Source organism: Meles meles, chromosome 8, assembly GCF_922984935.1.
Source record: "Meles meles chromosome 8, mMelMel3.1 paternal haplotype, whole genome shotgun sequence".
Classification (NCBI taxonomy): Eukaryota; Metazoa; Chordata; class Mammalia; order Carnivora; family Mustelidae; genus Meles; species Meles meles.
In genome coordinates, this window is record NC_060073.1 from 41970232 (window position 1) to 41988645 (window position 18414).

Genomic DNA, 18414 nt, shown 5'->3' on the forward strand with positions numbered 1-18414 from the left:
AAATACACATTTTCCTCACCCATTCATCCTATTAGTAGATACTTCTGTTTACAGACCTTGGCTATTATAAACAACACTGCAATGAACAGCAGGGTACATATATCTTTCTAAATTAGTATTTTCATTTTCTTCTGGTACCCAGAAGTGGAATTCCTGGATCATATGGTAGTTCTCTTTTTAAATTTTTTGAAAGCCTCCTCCATACTGTCTTCCATAATGGCTACACCAATTTACATTCTGACCAACAGTGCACAAAAGTTCCCTTTCTGCTATATCCTCCCCAACACTTGTCACCAGCTGTTGTTTTGAGACCAGCCCTTCAATGGGGAGCGAGGTGATAGCTCACTGTGGTCTGGATTTGCACTTCCGTGATGATTAGTGATATTAAACATCCCTGTTGGCACAAGTATGCTTCTTTAAAAAAACATCTATTCAGATCCTCTGCCCATTTTTTAATTGGATTGTTTAGCTTTTCGCTATCGAGTGACCACAATTATTTTAAAAACCGATTCTCTTGTCACAGAGTCTTTACATGGACTCAAGCAGGCAGCACTGTAAGATTACAGAAACTGGGCGTTAGCAAAAGGAGCAGACTCTGCATTTTACAAAGCAGCCCTTAAGCAGCACTGAGACAACTAATCGGATTCAAGAAAGGAAAGCAGTATCAGATGTGGAAAGGCAAGAATCTGCTGGAGATTTCCATTCATTCATAAATTTAAAAAAAATACTTTTCCGTGTCTTCAGCCTACTATGCACTTTTCCAGGCGCTTGAGAGTCAGTAAATAAGATAAAATTGCTGCCATCACACAGCTTATATTCTAAGGAGAAAAGATCACCAAATTTTAAGCAGGAAAACCCCCACAATTTTAGAGAATAAGTGCTATGGAGAAAATAAAAAATGTTACAGAGAGTAGCTAAGGGTAGGAGCAGAGCTCATTTAGGGAGAGTGGTTAGGAAAGAGCTTTCTGAAGTGGTGACATTTGCGTTACAATTTAAACAATGACTAGAAAACAGATTTGCAAAGATTGGGTACAGGGTATCCCAGGCTAAGAACTGGATCATTGCATGAGCCTGTTTCAGGAGCACAAAGAACTATGGTTTAATAGTTGAGAGGGCAGAGGAAAGAACGGTAGGAGTTGAAAACAGGGTAGTAGGTAGGTTCCCACTCACAGAGAGCCTTACCTAGGACCCAACTGGGACATTACTCCAAGAGGAGTAAGAGCCATTAGACCATTTTAAACAAAAGGGTGGCATAATAGGACTCACATTTTTATTTATTTTTTTAAGATTTCTTTTTATATATTTATTTGACAGACAGAGATTACATGTAGGCAGAGAGGCAGGCAGAGAAAGAGGAAGTGAAGCAGGATCCCTGCTGAGCAGAGAGCCCAATGCAGGGCTCAATCCTAGGACCCTGGGATCATGACCTGAGCTGAAGGCAGAGACTTTAACCCACTGAGCCACCCAGGTGCCCCAGACTCACATTTTTTAAAAAGCCCAAGCTGATCAGTGTTTGGAGAATGGATTCCAGCAGGCAAGACACCACTGCAATCACTAGCCAAGAGATAAAGGAGTCTTGGGTCCTGGCAAGACATGGGTGAACTTGGATTCATTTTGGAGGGATCACCAATATAAGACTTCCTAACATAGCAGATATTAGGGGTGAGGGGAAGTTTGGGACTGAGGACTTCTATAGTTTGTGAATGAAGTAAATGGAAGTATCATTAACAGAGACAGAGACAAGCACATAGTCCTCTCTTCTCAGGACCCTGAATTCAGGAGAGCTTTGACATACAATAGTTCAGCTACATGACGGGTTAACTAGGCTACTAGTGCTAGCCTGGAAACCTAATCAACACTTGCAACACTTTAATCACAAAGCATTAACTAAAAATTCAGAACAGTATCTTACAAATCTTCTCAAACATGGTTTAAAGACACACAACAACAACAACAACAACAAAAAAAAAAGACACACAACAGTGCTACTTTAACTTCAGTCCTGACCATTGGCCCACTTGGTTCATCAGGGGCTCCTTCCTGAGCCCAGAACTTAACAATTAACCCAAACTTAACAATTAACCCAAATGCAATAACCAGGATTTGGATTTGGGCTTTTTCTTTTCTTTGTCTTTTTTAATAATTCTGAGAAGATAGTTAGGGGGAAAGGGTGGGTTCTTAAGAGGGGCTGGGAAGACAGAGCCGATGCTTTTGCAACACAGCCTTGGGAATAAAGCAACAGAGGCAGAGCAAAGTCAGGACTAGGAAGAAGGTTCATCTGTATCTGCTATTGGGAAGGAGGGGACACGGGGGTTAGTATGAGCAAAGCAAAGGCTAGAGATCACAGTCTTGGAAAGACGGGACATGAGGCATGAGGATGAGAGGTAACTGGGTACCAGAAGATCTCTCCATTAGTCATGCATGCACCATGGGGTGGGGGAGAAGGATAAGCCAGGGTATTATTCCATGCATTCTGAATCCCTGGAAATAAATGAGAGCTGGAGCTTAGGGTTAAGATTCTATTAGTACGGAAAATCAAGAGAGGCTTTGATGCCTATGCTGTCCAATGCAGGACTTCAGGAGACCAAAGCCCGTATTTAAGTATAAATTGGGCTACATATATCATGAGGTCCATGCATTTTATAAAAATCAAAACAACAAGAGTTACCTGATTAATCCATGGATAATTAGAAGTATAATTAAGCGACTAGCTCTTTTCCCATGCATTCTCTTAATCAAGAGTTCACATGGTCTTGTTTCTATGGAAACGCCTACGTACTACCCTCTGCAACCAATAAATAGCTATCCCCTTTAGCTATTCTGAAACCACTTTCCAGTTGAATTCTGACTTTTCTACCAGTTTCCCAGCCTCTTAACATTCAAAGGGTCAGGCCCTTTATCACACCCGTTATTTCAAAGAAGATATCAATCTCCTTGCTAACAGTTGCCGTGTTTCAGACATTTTAGTGGTTTTGTGACATGAAATTAAATTCATACCAATACAGGTTATTTTTTCCACAACATTTCCTTGAATCCAGCTCCACTCATGTATTTACCAACGAAGAAAAACTTAATCATTATAAATGACACTTGGTACCCCCACTGCCAACAATATGCTCCTGGCAGAACTGATAAGACCTGATCCTTCCACCTAAGGACTCTCCCCCAAAAGATTTAATGATGGAAGCCTACTATTGCAATATATTGGCCTCAGGAGTACACGTTATTCAACTTCCAAGAAAGACAATCATAAGCGTTAATTATATAAGTTAATGATGACCATAATGGTAACTATGTGATCCATTAAATGTTTAGTGAATACCAGACAATTTGCTAAGTCTTTGACATGCTTTGTTTCACTATCATCATAATTGGGAAATCCAATTTCCCATGTTGGAATTGGCCATAACAAAGCACTAATTTACAACTTGTGGTCTGCAAAAAGTCTATCGCAGGGCAGCAGGGCCCGAGCAGACTATTAATGACCCACTCAATTGGCACTTTTTCTAGTAACCTTCAATTAAAAAAAAAAAATGCTTTCAGTCATGAGCACTGAGCTAGAGCTTATCTTTCTGAAACCACACAATTTCTACCAGCTAATTCAGGAAGGGATACGGTAGGCTTTGGTTAAGTTACGCAAAGGTAATCACACCCTCAGATAGTTGCACCGCTCAGCATTTCCATGGTTCAGACAATGATTTCTCATGCACGCCACACATCCGTCACCTGTTGATTGTCCCACAGCTCCGTGCACTCTTCATTCTCGAATCCCAAGTAAAGGAGAAGAGCTGCTCTGGAACAGTGCCAATTTTGCATTACAGAGGAAAGAGAATGAGGTGGACCCTTAGAACAGGTCTTAGAGCTCCTACCTTGAAATATAGGTCACATCCATCCACATTTCATTGGATCAAGGAAGTAGCAAGTGTTCTGAACAAAAATATAATATTGGAACAGGACGGGGGATGGAGAGGGTAGGGAGTAGAAAGGAGTTGAATATTATCTTGACTTCATTTCTCTGAGCATTAGTATCTGGCACTTGTAAAATGAAGCCAATGTGGCCAACGCTGCCTCTTCCCTCACAGGTTTACGCTAAGTCTCCAGGAGACTAAGTCTCCAGGATTATAATATACACAGAGAGGACTTTGAAAAATCCAAAGCAGTCTGTAAGTAAAAATTATTATGACTTAATGCTAACTGTAGTACTTCCCATGCTTGGCAGATTGCATGATGTCTATGACACCACACTGTGCTTTTCTTCTTCTAAATAACTTTCAACTACAGCAAGAAAAAGTTTGTGAGGCTATTTATGCAGACTCCATATTCAGGATAATGAGTATACCCCCCGATTGCTATACTTTCCCAGACACTGCCTCTCATGTAAGCCAATGTATCAGGAAACCTTTAAGACCAACTCATTGAAAATGCCATCTCAGAGATAAAAAGCCTCAGCAGACCAGATTCATAAAACACCAAAATCCAACTACAACTGTTTTCAAAATGGGGAACACTGGTACTGAGTTGGACCAGGCAAAATGAAATGATCTCCTCTGAATTGTATCATAGCTGACAAAAGGTCTTATTATCTTCTACTGATTGACTAAGAGTTCCGATAGCTTCTCTATGGCAGTTTCTCCCGCAATCTCTGCAGAGCCGGAGTCTTTAATGCACCGTATCTCTGCTACTACCCTAGGAAGTTAAGGAAATTGAAAGCCTTTTGTGCTTCTTTTTCCACTGAGAGCCTGAATAGGCTTTTCAAGATAGCCTGGACAATGTGTGTAATATTTTGTTTTAATTTGCAAGGCAGTCTTGTTCATTGTACATTGTACAATATAGGTCATTTTCACTCCATTTACACTCAAAGTAAAAAATAACTTGCCCAAAGCAGTTCATAGGTACCTAAGGATCTACTTCTCTCTCCACTATGGTAAGACAGTGAACTCAGCCTGAGAGTCCCTGCTACCCAGGTGGGCAATTGGTGACCTCTAATCTTGTCTACCAGAACATTGCTGGGCATAGGTCCGATGACAGAGTGGGGTATGACCATAAACTGCATTTAACCATAGAAGAATGGGGTAGACATAGATTTCTGCCCACCTAAAACCACTCCCCTCTTCCCATGCACAGTCCTAAGTGGTTCAGCTAAAGGACAAAGATCATTTGGTCTCAGGGAAGACAAACCCCTACTCCAGCTCCAAGAATTGACTACAACCCAAACCAGTAATAGTCATCTCATTCCCCTTTCCCAAAAACTGTGCGAGAGGTGAAGAGGATGTCACCCAGATCTGAAAAATATGAGAGCAGAAACTTTCTGCATAGGGGCAGGCACAGGGGGTTACAGGGAACCTTCTAGGAAGAGCTGTCTTTATACACACAAAGAACCTCACAGAGAGAAGTGTTTTTACCCATCCCCCCTTCCTTCCTTGCTTACTTCTGACACTGCTGTTAGGACACCATGCCTAAGGCTATGGCAGTCATCAGCCACCAAAGGAACATAAGGCCCACGTCCAATATGCTGACAATGGCAGAGTGAGAGGAGAGGTGGGCATTGGCTCTAAATGAGGATCCTCACTCCAGATCGTTCCCTGTGCCTCCCACTAGACGGCTGGTATTTGACACCTGCTTTACTCCTAAGTTCTATTCTTATACCACACATGGGCTCTAACATTTGGTCATTTCCTCTCGGTGCTGTCTTCTCCATGCACAAGCCCGCTGGAACGTGCAGGACGTCTCCATGGTAAGAGAGAAAGGATGAAGCCTGAGCACATCACTGTTACCCAAGATGGCGCCACAATGCACTTGGGCCACCGGCCCAAGACGAGGCACATACACTAGGCTAAAAAGAAGTAAATCCAAGAAACAGTGGTTCAGACCTCAAATCACTCATCATTACCAGTAAGTAAGGCCTCACACACAAAGGACAGACTTATAATCACAAATGACTTCTCATGCAGTTGATTTAAAAACAAAAAAAACAAAAACAAAAAAAAAAACATGGCATCAGTGAGGAATGAAAGAGTCCCAAACGACTTGCAAACCAGCAATTTTCTCCAAGATTCTGCTAGGTCTCAAGTGCTGAAAGGAGTCAAGAATGGTGGGTGTACTGGTTCTGCCAAGAGGTGAGCCAGGATTCCAATTATTTTGAGGGTCCTTCTGTCATTTTTATAATTGTTCATAGTCTATCTCCAGAGAGAATTGTGAGTAAATTTTTTAGATCATTACCTGGCTTGTAGGATTTTTCCATGGGAAATGAGGAGGAATATTCATATTATAAAGTTTTGAAATTAAATTTTCTGACAAAAAATTAAAAACAGCCTAAGATATTAAAAAAAAATAGGGATTAATGTGAAGTCCTGAAATTAACAGCATTCTGGGGTGCCAGGGTGGCTCAGTTGGTTGAGCATCTGACTGTTGATTTCAGCTCAGGTCATAATCTCAGGGTTGTGGGATCAAGCCCTGCACCAGGCTCTGTGCTCTACAGGGAGTCTGCTTGAGATTCTCTCCTCTTCTACCCCTTCCCCTGCTCACATGTGCATGCTAAGATAAATAAATATTCAAGAAATGAATAGTGTTCTTCCTCAAAATTGGCAAACGAGTAAAAAGATATTGAAGGATAGATGAGAAACGATTCATAAGCAAAAGGCCAACTTCATCCTCCCAATCGCCTTGTTTCTTTAATCAAGTTTAAATCTACAAAAGTAAGCAAAAGAGGAAATGGAAAGGAGAAAAGGAAAAGACCTATTATACTGTATCATTAATGAGAAACAAAGAAGTAGTGAATGAAGTCTTCCTAAGAGAAACCGAAACCACAGGCCATCCAAGTACTGAGCAGTAGTGATGATTAGACACATTTTCCTAACTCAAGCAGTCTTTAGTCAAAGCCAAAAAAATTAAGGAAGGACCAATGATAGAAAACAGATGGAAAAAAATTTACCATTATCATCATGAATTGTCTTTACCTTGAGAATACATGAGCCAGCAGAGAACCCAACCAACTGGAAGAGCATGATCAAGGTTTTTCAGCATCCATCCCATTCTAGACATCTACTTTCCTGAGTTATAGAGCATCAAGGTGCAATATATTGTTTGTGGTCATAACAGGAATGACTGGGTCCGACGAGGACACAAAGAGCTTTGTCATCACTTTGCCTATTAGAACTTCTCTAAATTGAAGAGACATAGCCAGTGACCTCCTGAGAATGGGCAGGCTCAGATACTAGGACACTAGACAAGAGCAGGAGTGTGCAAGGCTTGCCATCAGCAAGGTGAAGCACTGAGCTTGGAAAGAGGCATTCACATCAGACACGGGAGCTGTTCTGCTCTCTAGAGTGGAAATGGGATCACTGATGCTTGAAGCCACTAACCCCATAATGGCAGCCGTCCAAGTGCCAAAGTTGTAAGTCCATCTGTCACTGTGACTTTTAATAGAGATTGTGAATTAGCAACTCATGAATCAGTCATTAAGAAGCCCAGCTGAAAAAAAGAATCTAACCTTGGCAGGTGAAGAAGAAGGCAGTTAGGTCAAAGGTAGGATCAAAGCATCATTTAAAAAAAGGACCCACCATGTCACATTTAGCTGAACTTAGAAAGAAAAATCTACTGAAGACAACAGAAAATTATGTCTTTACGGTTTTGCTAGTGATTGTTAATTACAGTGAAAGCAGAACATAAGATCTGCTACAGCCCTATTGCTTTTGTGGTTTTGCTGCGTTTCAGAACAACCTCCAAAGGTCTTGCTTTCACATGCTACTGAGAAGCCTGGAGACAGCAGAAGAAAGGCGCACCCTTGAGAGTTGATGTCATTTCTTGGAAGTTCCTGCAAGACCAGAACCAAGTGATGGCTTCCAACCATCCACCATGTCTACCAAGAATACATTTCTCGCCAACAATTTTATTAAATAGCTTACTTACCTTCACAGTAAGCAGAATCTCCCTGGACAGAAATATAACCATTCTTGCACTCACAGGTAGCTTTTGTATTCCAGTTTTTACATTCTGAGTTTTCACCACATTTAGGGCCTTCTGCACAAAAGTTATGACCTAAAAGAAGTGATTAAAATTTCACATCAGAAGAGAACAGAAGACTTGCAAATCCTAAAGTGTGATTTTTCTTCAGTCTATCAGCACCATGCACAAACACCGACCTTGGGAATGTGCAAGGGTGGTCCAGGAAGGGAGTGGGAGAAAAGGAATGGGAAACTCTGGACTGTCTCGTGCTTGAGATGTTTCTCCTTAATGGTCAAAGCAGGTTCCTTCTGGAAGGCTTTGATCCATGTGGACCCTGAATCCCCTTCTCCTCACTTTCTAACATAACCAGTCTTTTTAAAATTGTCTTACCACAAAATTCATGATTCATAGAAAATATACAGGATGAATCCACGTGAATATATAGAACTAATACTACCAGAATATTATCAGTGCCCCTTAATGACACTTCCCCAGGCCCCCTTCTGGCCATCAAAAATAACTATCCTGAATTTTGTGTTAATCACTCCCTTGCATGTTTTTATAGTTTGGCCAGATATAGGCACTTATTTCTAAATAGATCATTCAGCTTTTGCCCGTTTTGAACTTCCCATGAAAGAAATGCTATTTTACATATTCTCTATGGTGTTTTTTTTTATTTGTCCCTGATAATACCCATATCCATAGTTCATTCATCAACGCTGTATGATATTCTATAGCAATGAACATTCCGCCATCTGTCCATTATGCTACAGACGGGCACTGGGATGACTTACAGGTTTTGAATCACAATGCTGCAAGGAACATCCTTGAATATTTCCCAGGGGCATCATTTTCTTTTTAATTTTTTTAAAGATTTTATTTATTCATTTGACAGAGAGAGAGAGCTCACAAGTAGGCAGAGAGAGGGGCAAACAGGCTCCCCGCTGAGCAGAGAGCCCAATGCAGGGCTCGATCCCAGGACTCTGGGATCATGACCTGAGCCGAAGGCAGAGGCTTAACCCACTGAGCCACCCAGGTGCCCCAGGGCATCATTTTTAAAGCACGTGTTAAACATTTATTTTCCCAACACTCTTTCTGAATCTCAGACATTCCTTCCAGGATAATTACTTTTCTCCCTAAAATATTCTTTTGACACTCCTTTAGTTCTCCTCCACTTCTAGACAAGGAAAAAGAAGCTCAAACTCACTGACATCTAGCCAGTAAGTGGAGATGCCAGGGTTCTAAAATCAGGTCTGGTGAACTTCAAGGCCCATGTACTTTTTACCATATCCTACATCCTTCTTAGCAAAACTTAGGGATTAAAAAGTGAAGGGTTTAACTGTTCCTCAGGACATTAGAGCATGAACCCAGAGCCATAGGTGAGCCCAGTATCAGACTCAGCCTCACTACCTGCGATCTGCTAACTTCCCCCCCATCAAAATCAGAGCAAAAGCTTAACTTGCTGGAAATCTGCAACTCGGCCATTCAAAAACACTTCTAGGAAGGTTTTAAAGGCTTAAAATAACCATTACAAATAAAAAGACTTGCTTTTAGGTTCTTTCCATAGTTTGGCTATTGTAGACATTGCTGCTATAAACATTCTTGCTTTTGCTACCGAAGAGACCATTTTTAGACATCACAGCTCTCCTTGCCAGAGAAAATGCCTGGACCTCCTTCTCCACGTCAGAACTGATCAATAATTAAGTTGTCACGTTTTCTTGCATTTGGGAAGCCCGACTCAAGGTCATACGTGCATCTATTATGACATGTTCTTTGTTTCTTCTATTTCTTTCCGGGAGACTGCAACTGTCTTTTCCTTTCTGCATGCATTTGACAGGCAGGACAAAAAGCCACTCAAACAATGTTGATGTCCCAATGCATCTTTATCAAGTGTATGCCATGTCAATCCACAATGAAGGGGGTTGGATACATTGTACTTCAAGGACAGTGAAGGGCCCATGGGACAAACCAACCTTAATGTCAAATCTACTTTGGTGGGGCCTGACCACTGTGCCAAAAGCATGTGTGTCATTCATTAATCCAGGCCTTCTTTCAAGCAGTATTTAGTCACTGCCTGCTTGCCTTTCTGCGGGAGTGAATGATCTTTATTTATAGGGCATCTGCTTCTATGGACAGAGGCACCATGCAAGCTTATGGGAGCAAAATAAAGATGAGTGAAACCTGTTCTCTGCACACAGGGAAAATTACAAGCTAAGATATTACACGTCAGATACAGGAGTAGTGTAACCAAGGCAATCTATGTTAAGCGAGATGTGAAAGGTATAAATAATCAGGGTTTCAGGGAAGGAGAAAGCACTTCTAGAGGATGTAAAACTGGACCTTGGGTTCATCACAGACAGAAACATGAGAAGGGGTGAGGACCAAATCCTACAGAAAGGAAGGGGACTCCGGGGCACCTGGGTGGCTCAGTGGGTTAAAGCCTCCGCCTTCAGCTCAGGTCATGATCCCAGGATCCTGGGTTCGAGCCCCGCATTGGGCTCTCTGCTTGGCAGGGAGCCTGCTTCCTCCTCTCTCTCTGCCTCTCTGCCTGCTTGTGATCTCTGTCTGTCAAATAAATAAATAAAATCTTAAAAAAAAAAAAAAAAGAAAGGAAGGGGACTCCAACCCATGAGGAAGAAGGATGCATCTGGAGAGTGTCAAAGAATCTACCACTGATGTAATAATAACAACATTTATTGATTACATACTATATGCCAGACACTCAAATGTTTTACATGCATTGGCCCATTTAATTCTATTAACAACCCTATGAAACTGAAATTAATATTTGTATTTTAAAGACGAGGCAGTCACAGTTTGGAGAAGCTAGTCGTGGTAGGTACACAGAGCCAGAACCCAGGTCTGAGGCCAAGGTTATTCCTCACTAGGTTATCTCACAGCCCTCCGCAAAAGATAAAGAAGATCTCCTTTTTGCATGTGTAGATTCAAACAGACCACAATTTACGTTTCTCATTCTCAATATATCTCTATTTTCCGTGTGGAAATTTCAACTGTCTTTAACAAAATATCCTCACTTTGATCACTCCAACTTCTTTAAGGCAGGGTCTATGTCTGATTCATTTCTCTCAACCAAAGCTTCCCACACAAGGGTAATTGGATGGATGGCTTAGAGATGGATAGACTTCGGCCAGATGGAAACAGAGGAGGGTAAATTAACAAGTGAATGAACAGACCAATGAATCTACAGTGACATTTAATGCCTCTACCCTCTGAACCAACTGGAAGGCAAATGTGACTGGTTTGCTAGTCACCATTTTTCTTTCTTTAAGCATTTTTATTGAGGTGTAATTTACATACCATAAAACTCACCTCTATATAAAGATACACTTTGATGATTTTTAATAAATTTACACAGTTGTGGAGCCATGACCACAATCCAGTTTTAGGATACTTTCATCACCCCAGCTGGACATTCTCATTCCTTAAACCCCACCCCAGCATCAGAACTGGCTGCCAAGTCATAAATCCTCACTTCTCCACACTTCAGAATCCTTCTAAAGGATTTGTCTTTCTTATCTGATGTGTCTCCATAGCATGACATTTAGGATACAGATCCTTCCTTTCCTGGATATTTGTCTTTGGTTGCCACCACAATCTCCTTAACAAGTCCTCTAACTAGCCCTTGGTGTTCTTTTTCCTTCAGCTGTTTATCAACAGCTAATTTTTTCAAAATTAGAAACTGTGACTAGATTGTGGAATACACACACAGCCCAATATTCAAGTACTTCTACTTGCCTTTTTACTTGACTATTTTTAATAAGTGCCTTGAGCCTCCAGAATTATTCTCGTATAAATAGAGGAATATGGCAAGTTCTTCTAACTAGCACTGGCACAAACACAGAAATCATCTTATTATAGAAACTGCTATTTACTGACTTCTTCCAACATGCCACGTATAGCGCTAAGCCTATTGAAACACCTTACCTCGCAAAACCCTCCACACTCCAAAAAATTGCTGTCATCCTTACATTACACATTAGGAAAATGTGGTTGAGACTTGAACTTTTTTTATCCAAGTTACTGTAGTCAGGAAGGGGCAGAATCATGATTTCATTCTGAAGGTCTTGTGAAGAACACGGAGAAAATAATCCTTCTGCAATTTAAATACTTGGAAGCTTAGTATTTGCCATTAGACAACTAATGATTACACTTAGTAGTTGTCATTAGACAACTAACAATTATACTCAGTGGATTATAACCCATCTATGTCCTATGAAAGGTTTCTAAATAGGTCCACTCAGGTCCTAACTGCAGGTTCTGCCAATCTGTTCTCTGCAGAAACTGAGTGAAGGGCAATGCTTGCACCACATTATTTGTGGCCCCCAGTTGATAACATCTACTCTTCCCTAGAAACAACAATAAAGGCTCAGAGTCCCCTCCAGAGCATAGGAAATAGCACTGACTATCCGGCATATCCCACTTTATAGACTATATCATTAGAACCAAAAGTCACTTGCCAATGCATCTGTATATCCTCTCAGGCACTCATAGGTCACTGAGCCAGAACCAAACTCTTGATGTTACTTCCCAAATCCATGTTCTCTGGGCTCTTCACATTCATCTGTAGTACCTTTATCCACCTAAACCAGAAAACTAGGAGTCCTCTTTGCCCTGACCCCTCAAATATACTGCCCCACCCTCCACATTCCTAATATGCCTAAGTCACTTCAAACACTTAAATACCTATCAGGCCACAGTAAGTGTGATCTGGAACAAAGGAATCTATAAATATGCAGAGAACTACTCCATGTTCCTCTAGAGGCAAATATATAGCCAATTTCTCTAACACAACTTAACCTTTAACACTAAACAGAGTTGTGATATTATTAAAATATATGGTACTGTTGCATGTTGTTCTTCACATGCTTATCATGGAATATAAGTTAAAAATATTGTGTCAATTTTTATAGAAATTTTTTAAACACATCCACCTACATCAACTAAAAAATATTTTCTTTTCTAAGTTTTAAAGTTTGAGAGCTCTACCTTTTATTTTTAAACCACAATGCTACCAGCTCAAGCCTAAGTTGCTAATCACCAAAATCACCTCAATTTCCTTATATTAATCAACAAAGCCATCCTGGAAATGGAACTCCTGAAGAGCTTTCCAATTAGTCCACATTCAGTGCACATAAAGACTTGGGGAAAATTTTTGAAACACCATGAAAATGAGACCCTGATACTTCTCAGCAGTGGTGGGGGCAGGGAGCAGAGAGAAGAAATAGAAGTTGCCTGCTCAGGTCAAGTTTTGATTTACTTCAACTGTACAAAACTGGGTAGAGACTTCATGTTCTCAAATTGGATTGCATACGTTAATTTTATGTTGTAAAAATCTCCTGAATACATCATTTTCTCCTCCACTTCACTGTAATAAGAAAAACCCATCCTAATCCAAACTATTATCATCTCTCAAATGGACATGACCTCATTTGGCTTCCTGTTCCCCTTCTTGCCCAGTCTCTAATCCATTTTGCACACAAAGGGATTCTTTTAAAACAGATTGGATCACTTCACTCTTCCCCTTAAAAAAATCTTTCAACAGCTTCCATTTTACTGAAGAATATAAAAATCTTTAACTTGGACTTTAGTCAACAAACAAGACTCCCTCTCTCCCTCCATCATTCCTCTCCAGCCTTTTTAGTTCTTCTAGTCTTCCCACCTCTTTCCTGATTCAGTCTTTACAAGCTTGCTCCACCGACTCACAACATTATTACACATCACTGCCAGAGTAATTTCTACTCAGCCTGCAAGTCCCAGCTTAAACATAAGCTCTTCAGAGAAGGCTTCCTTGTCTCCCAAGTCTGAAGAAAGTCCCATTGTTTTCTTCCACACCACCCAATTATTCTTATTCATAGCAGAGATCACAATTATTATGTATATATTTCTGTGTTTACATAATGTTTATCTCATTACAAGCTCAATTCTTCAAGACAAAGGATGTGAAGTTTAGTCACCTCATGCCTAAGGCAATATGAAATACCTTATAGGCAGTCGAGAAATATTTGTTTAGTTAATGACTAAATCTTCTCAGTCCTCCAAAGCAAAAATTGAGTGTTTTAAAGATAAATACACCAAGGCTCAAAGATGTTAACTACCTCCTCTAATTACACAGCTGGTTGGTGATGGGTGAAATAGGGCTAAAAACCCAAATATGATTCTAATACCCCATCTCTCCACCCCATCCCGCATGACTGCCCCGCCAGCATTTTAATCATCAAGGGTACATTCCAGGAATGCTAACCCTGGCCTCAAGAGACCAGAACTCCTCCAGCCATTAGCATTCTCTAGTCCATGACATGTCCTGATCTTTCCAAAAGAACAAACCTTGTTTCTTTCTCCAGGACACATTCCACGGTAGCTTGCCACCTGGATACACCAAGTCATAAGAAAAATAACTTAATCCCATGACAGAGTATCACTCCTGAATAAGATACTAAGGTGGGTGAGACCTACTTGGAGCTTGGCCTCAAATGGTAACCATGAGCAGATACTCAAAGGAAGACACATTCTCTACAGAAATGAGATTCCAGGTCTTATGTGAATACCTCCTTAATTTTAGTTCCTAGCATGGGCGCCATTTATCCATATGACAAGTACTTACTGGGTACCCAGGCACTATGTGAGGCAATAAGCAGAGAACAACAACAAAAATGCCGTGAAAGGCATAACCATGCTCTCAGTCATCCAACACATACACATGGAATGACCGACGTGCAGTACTGGGTTGTACAGAGATGTTCTGATGGAGAGGAACAAGGTGCTTCAAGAATGTATCCTAGAAAAGGGTCCTAATACAAGATCTAAAGCCATGTGAAGGCTGAGTGAGGCTGACTGGACAAAGGATAGGACAAGTCCCAAACACATGAAGCAGCATGTGCCCATATCATGTTCAAGGAAATTAATGAAGCAACAGAAATGCTGAGGTCACACTTTCTTAGTTGTGAACAGTCTAAAATTTGAACTCCCTTAATGGTCCTGTATCTAGAGTTCTGTTGTCCATGGAAGACCATAACATTAACAACTTGCTGTTTTTAAAGCCACCGGCCTCATCTGCATATAATAGCCCTACATATTATAATGAGCTGCCCACACACACTGCCACTCTCTAGATCCCACCCTACACCCTTTATAATGATAGCAAAACCATTCATCCGTTCTGCTGCATCTCTGGCTTCTACAGCCAATAAGGGACAAGCATCTTTATGATTCACTACTCTGACTTCCACAAGGAATCAGTAGGCCACTAGCCTTGGGCAAGATTTGATTTGTCTCAGCGGCTCAAGTTTGATTCCACCGAGAACATCCTTTCTTGCCCCCAATCTCCTACCCCTAACGTGTCCTCCTTCAGGTCAACCAAGTTGCCTCTGAAATGATGTATCTGGACAATGAAAAAATGCACTCCTAACTTAAATCCTGGAAAAGCTTTCCCTTCACATCTAATTGCCCAGCCTTGGAAGTCACATAGGAACAAAGGTATACGAAGTACAGTATATTCCGTGTGCCTCATTGGTAAAGTATAACTTCACCCATGGAGTGCCTAGGAGGGATATGGCCCAAAGATCCTTTATGAAAACTCAACACCCATACGTACTCCACAACCAACACACATACCATAGAAGCCTGGGCCCTTGGCGGTAAGGACATTGCACTGCCTCCTTGTTGACAGGGTTAGGCCTATAGGATGAGCCCAGTAGAGACTGAGCTCTGGACTCTCCCAGATTCTCTCTTAGATAGCAATCCCTCTCTTTTACAGTAGTGTACACTTAAGGGTCTCCCTGTGCAAAGCAGCCTGCCCTTAGTTTCAGATCTTCTCTCTGAGACAATGTGTCTCCTTCTAGAGGCTCCGTGGGCCCTGATACACTACAGCACTTTCACGGCCAATGACATCACCGCATGTCCAGAGACTGTACTCATCTCCAAATGCCCTCCACTCCCAGTCTCAACAGTTGAGTAGAGAGCCCTGTCTTTCCAGCCCACCTCAGCTCATGGCTGCTGGGAGGGTGATCAGATTCCAGCTCTCAGTATGCACAGGACCTGCCCCAGCTGCTAACTGTAAGTTCTTCCACTTAAGCACTAGATAATATACTCATTAAGTGCCTCTTTCCCAGGCCTCTTTTAGTCTCAAATACCCTGAAAACCCTCTCTCTAAAACCATGTCAATTACAAATTCTGATGGAGACTAGAATGATGAGGAAGACTGGGGGAAAAAAATCATACGATGCCAAAAGTCTTCAGGGGACTTAATTGAAGGGCATAAAACCTTAAATAGAACAAATAATCTCAACTCATTTCAGTCCAGGCCAGATGACAAGGCAAGTGAGCATGAATTAAAATTACAGATAAACACACTGGGAACAGATGTTGGCAAGAACTTTTTTCCCAACACCGAAAGTCTTAAACACACAGTGGAAAACCCTCCAAAGTCACTAGCGACACTGAAGCTACAATTAGAGTCAATTATGAGGAGTGTGTCAAGAATTCTGGAATGGGTCAAACGATCGGTGTGTTTTCCTGGAGCAGCTTGGAGGACGCATGGTCAAGATGGTTGGCTTTTCGCCCCCCTTTAATGGAGCCCACTGACGATTCATGAGAAGTCTTGTTCTTCTGGGGCTACAGTCACACTTTCATCACTTCTTCCCAAGCAGGAGCATAGATATCACTCCAGTGCTCACTCCCCCTTTTCGCCTCACTGTAGGGTCTGCTTTTCGGGGAACCCAAACTGAGACGGTAAGCTACATTTCATCCTGGCTGTCAAAAATAAAACTGCTCATGCTTATCTCTAGATGGGGAGATTCTGGACCAATTCCCTTTCTCTTCCTTGTACTTGTTCCTCTATACTCATGATTTTGGCATCTGGAGTCAGGCTCCCACTACAGCCATTGCCTTAACATAATGATGAAGGTAAGCGAATTGCACACTGTTGGCACAAACTATCCTGAGGCAGCAGAGAGAAACCTCAGTGGGGATTAGGGCTATTCTGGATGTTACTGGTGGTGATGGATACCCTGGGCCCCAGCAACTGCAGAATGGTGTCCTCCTGCCAACGTCTATCACTATTCTTTGGGCTTTTGTCTTCCCTAACTGTCCTATAATCCCTTCCTTGGGGACACCCTGGCTGCACCAGTTGCCCTGTGGATTTAACCACCAGTTCACCTGATTACTTTCATTTCTCTTTAAAGGGCAGAGGAATTAGTTACAGCATTTGGTATGACCCAAGAGTCAAAGAAACAAGGTGCCCAAGGCCGTAGTCTGGACATCAGTTCTATTGAGACAGTGAACGCCATAAGTCTGGCAGAGTCTGTTATTCTTAACTCTGTGGTCTTAGTTTTAATTCCTACAAAGAGAAAAACTCAGGAGAAATCTTAATCTCTCTCTCCTTGACTAGTCATGGGGGAGAGGGAGGCAATGGCAAACTACATAACTGCCTAAGAAAATGGGCATGACTCAACAAAAATTAGTTTCAGAATCAAGGCAATGAGCTATAACTCGGCAAAATGGGTTGAACATAATTTTGTATATTTCTTATACAAAGATATGTATATATATACATATGTATATGTATATATATATGTAAGATATATATACACTTATATATACACTAATATAAGATAAATATACACTTATATAAGAAATACACTGAGCCAACAACATAGCTGGTACTAAAAATCATTTCCTTCCAAGTCACAGACAGGACAGTGACAGAATTATTCCATGTGGTCAGAATGTTTCTCCAACTACCTCATTTCCTACACTTAAAGAATTCATAAGATACAATCATTGAAACGTTTAAAAAAAAAAATGAGCACTTTCTGAATATTTTATGGCCAGCCAACTGGGGCAGAAAGCAAGAAGCACTTTCTTCACTGTCTTAAATTCCCAGTCTAAACCTCCTCGGGTCGGGTGGCTCAACGGAGTCCTAATGAAAATAAACCCCAGAAAACGTCCATTCCCTCTGCAGGCCCGAAGAAGACTGTGATCCAGACTTCTAAGGAATGATCCGCTCTCATGGGGTGATTTCCCTCAGACTAATGACCTGACATTCACAGTAAGACAGAGAGAGATGATAAATATGCTAATTAAAGGCCCTCCATGCAGGTATTGAGCAAGGCTATAGCTGCTTGGGTTTCTGTAATCAATAACAGCTGGGTGTCAGAAGCCACACAGCTGAAGTCACGCCGCCGTGCTCGTCCTGGAAACACGCATCTCGGGTCATCAGAGGCCCACCTCTCTGCTCACTTACTGAGCACTTACTGCCAGTCAGCAGGCAATCTCAATCCACAAAGCAAATGGTACAGCCTCTCCATATGCAGGCTAAAAATTACTTTACATAGAAATTGAGTGTTTATCACCTTTTCATTACTTTCTGTTTTACAGAAGGGAAGGGGGGGACTGAATAACAGGCTTTCGAAAAGGCCCAGTGGGCTTTCCAGGTCTTGTCAGAACAGAAAT

At 41.4% G+C, this 18414-nt stretch overlaps 1 protein-coding gene across 2 annotated transcripts in view; it reads right to left on the bottom strand.

Moving 5' to 3' along the window:
* NELL1 (neural EGFL like 1) overlaps positions 1-18414 on the bottom strand; it is an 860623-nt gene that overhangs the window by 619687 nt on the left and 222522 nt on the right. For both annotated transcript variants that reach the window (XM_046016014.1, XM_046016013.1), the window contains exon 12: positions 7909-8037. In XM_046016014.1, the coding sequence (XP_045871970.1) occupies positions 7909-8037 (129 nt within the window). The remainder of the gene's footprint in view (positions 1-7908; positions 8038-18414) is intronic.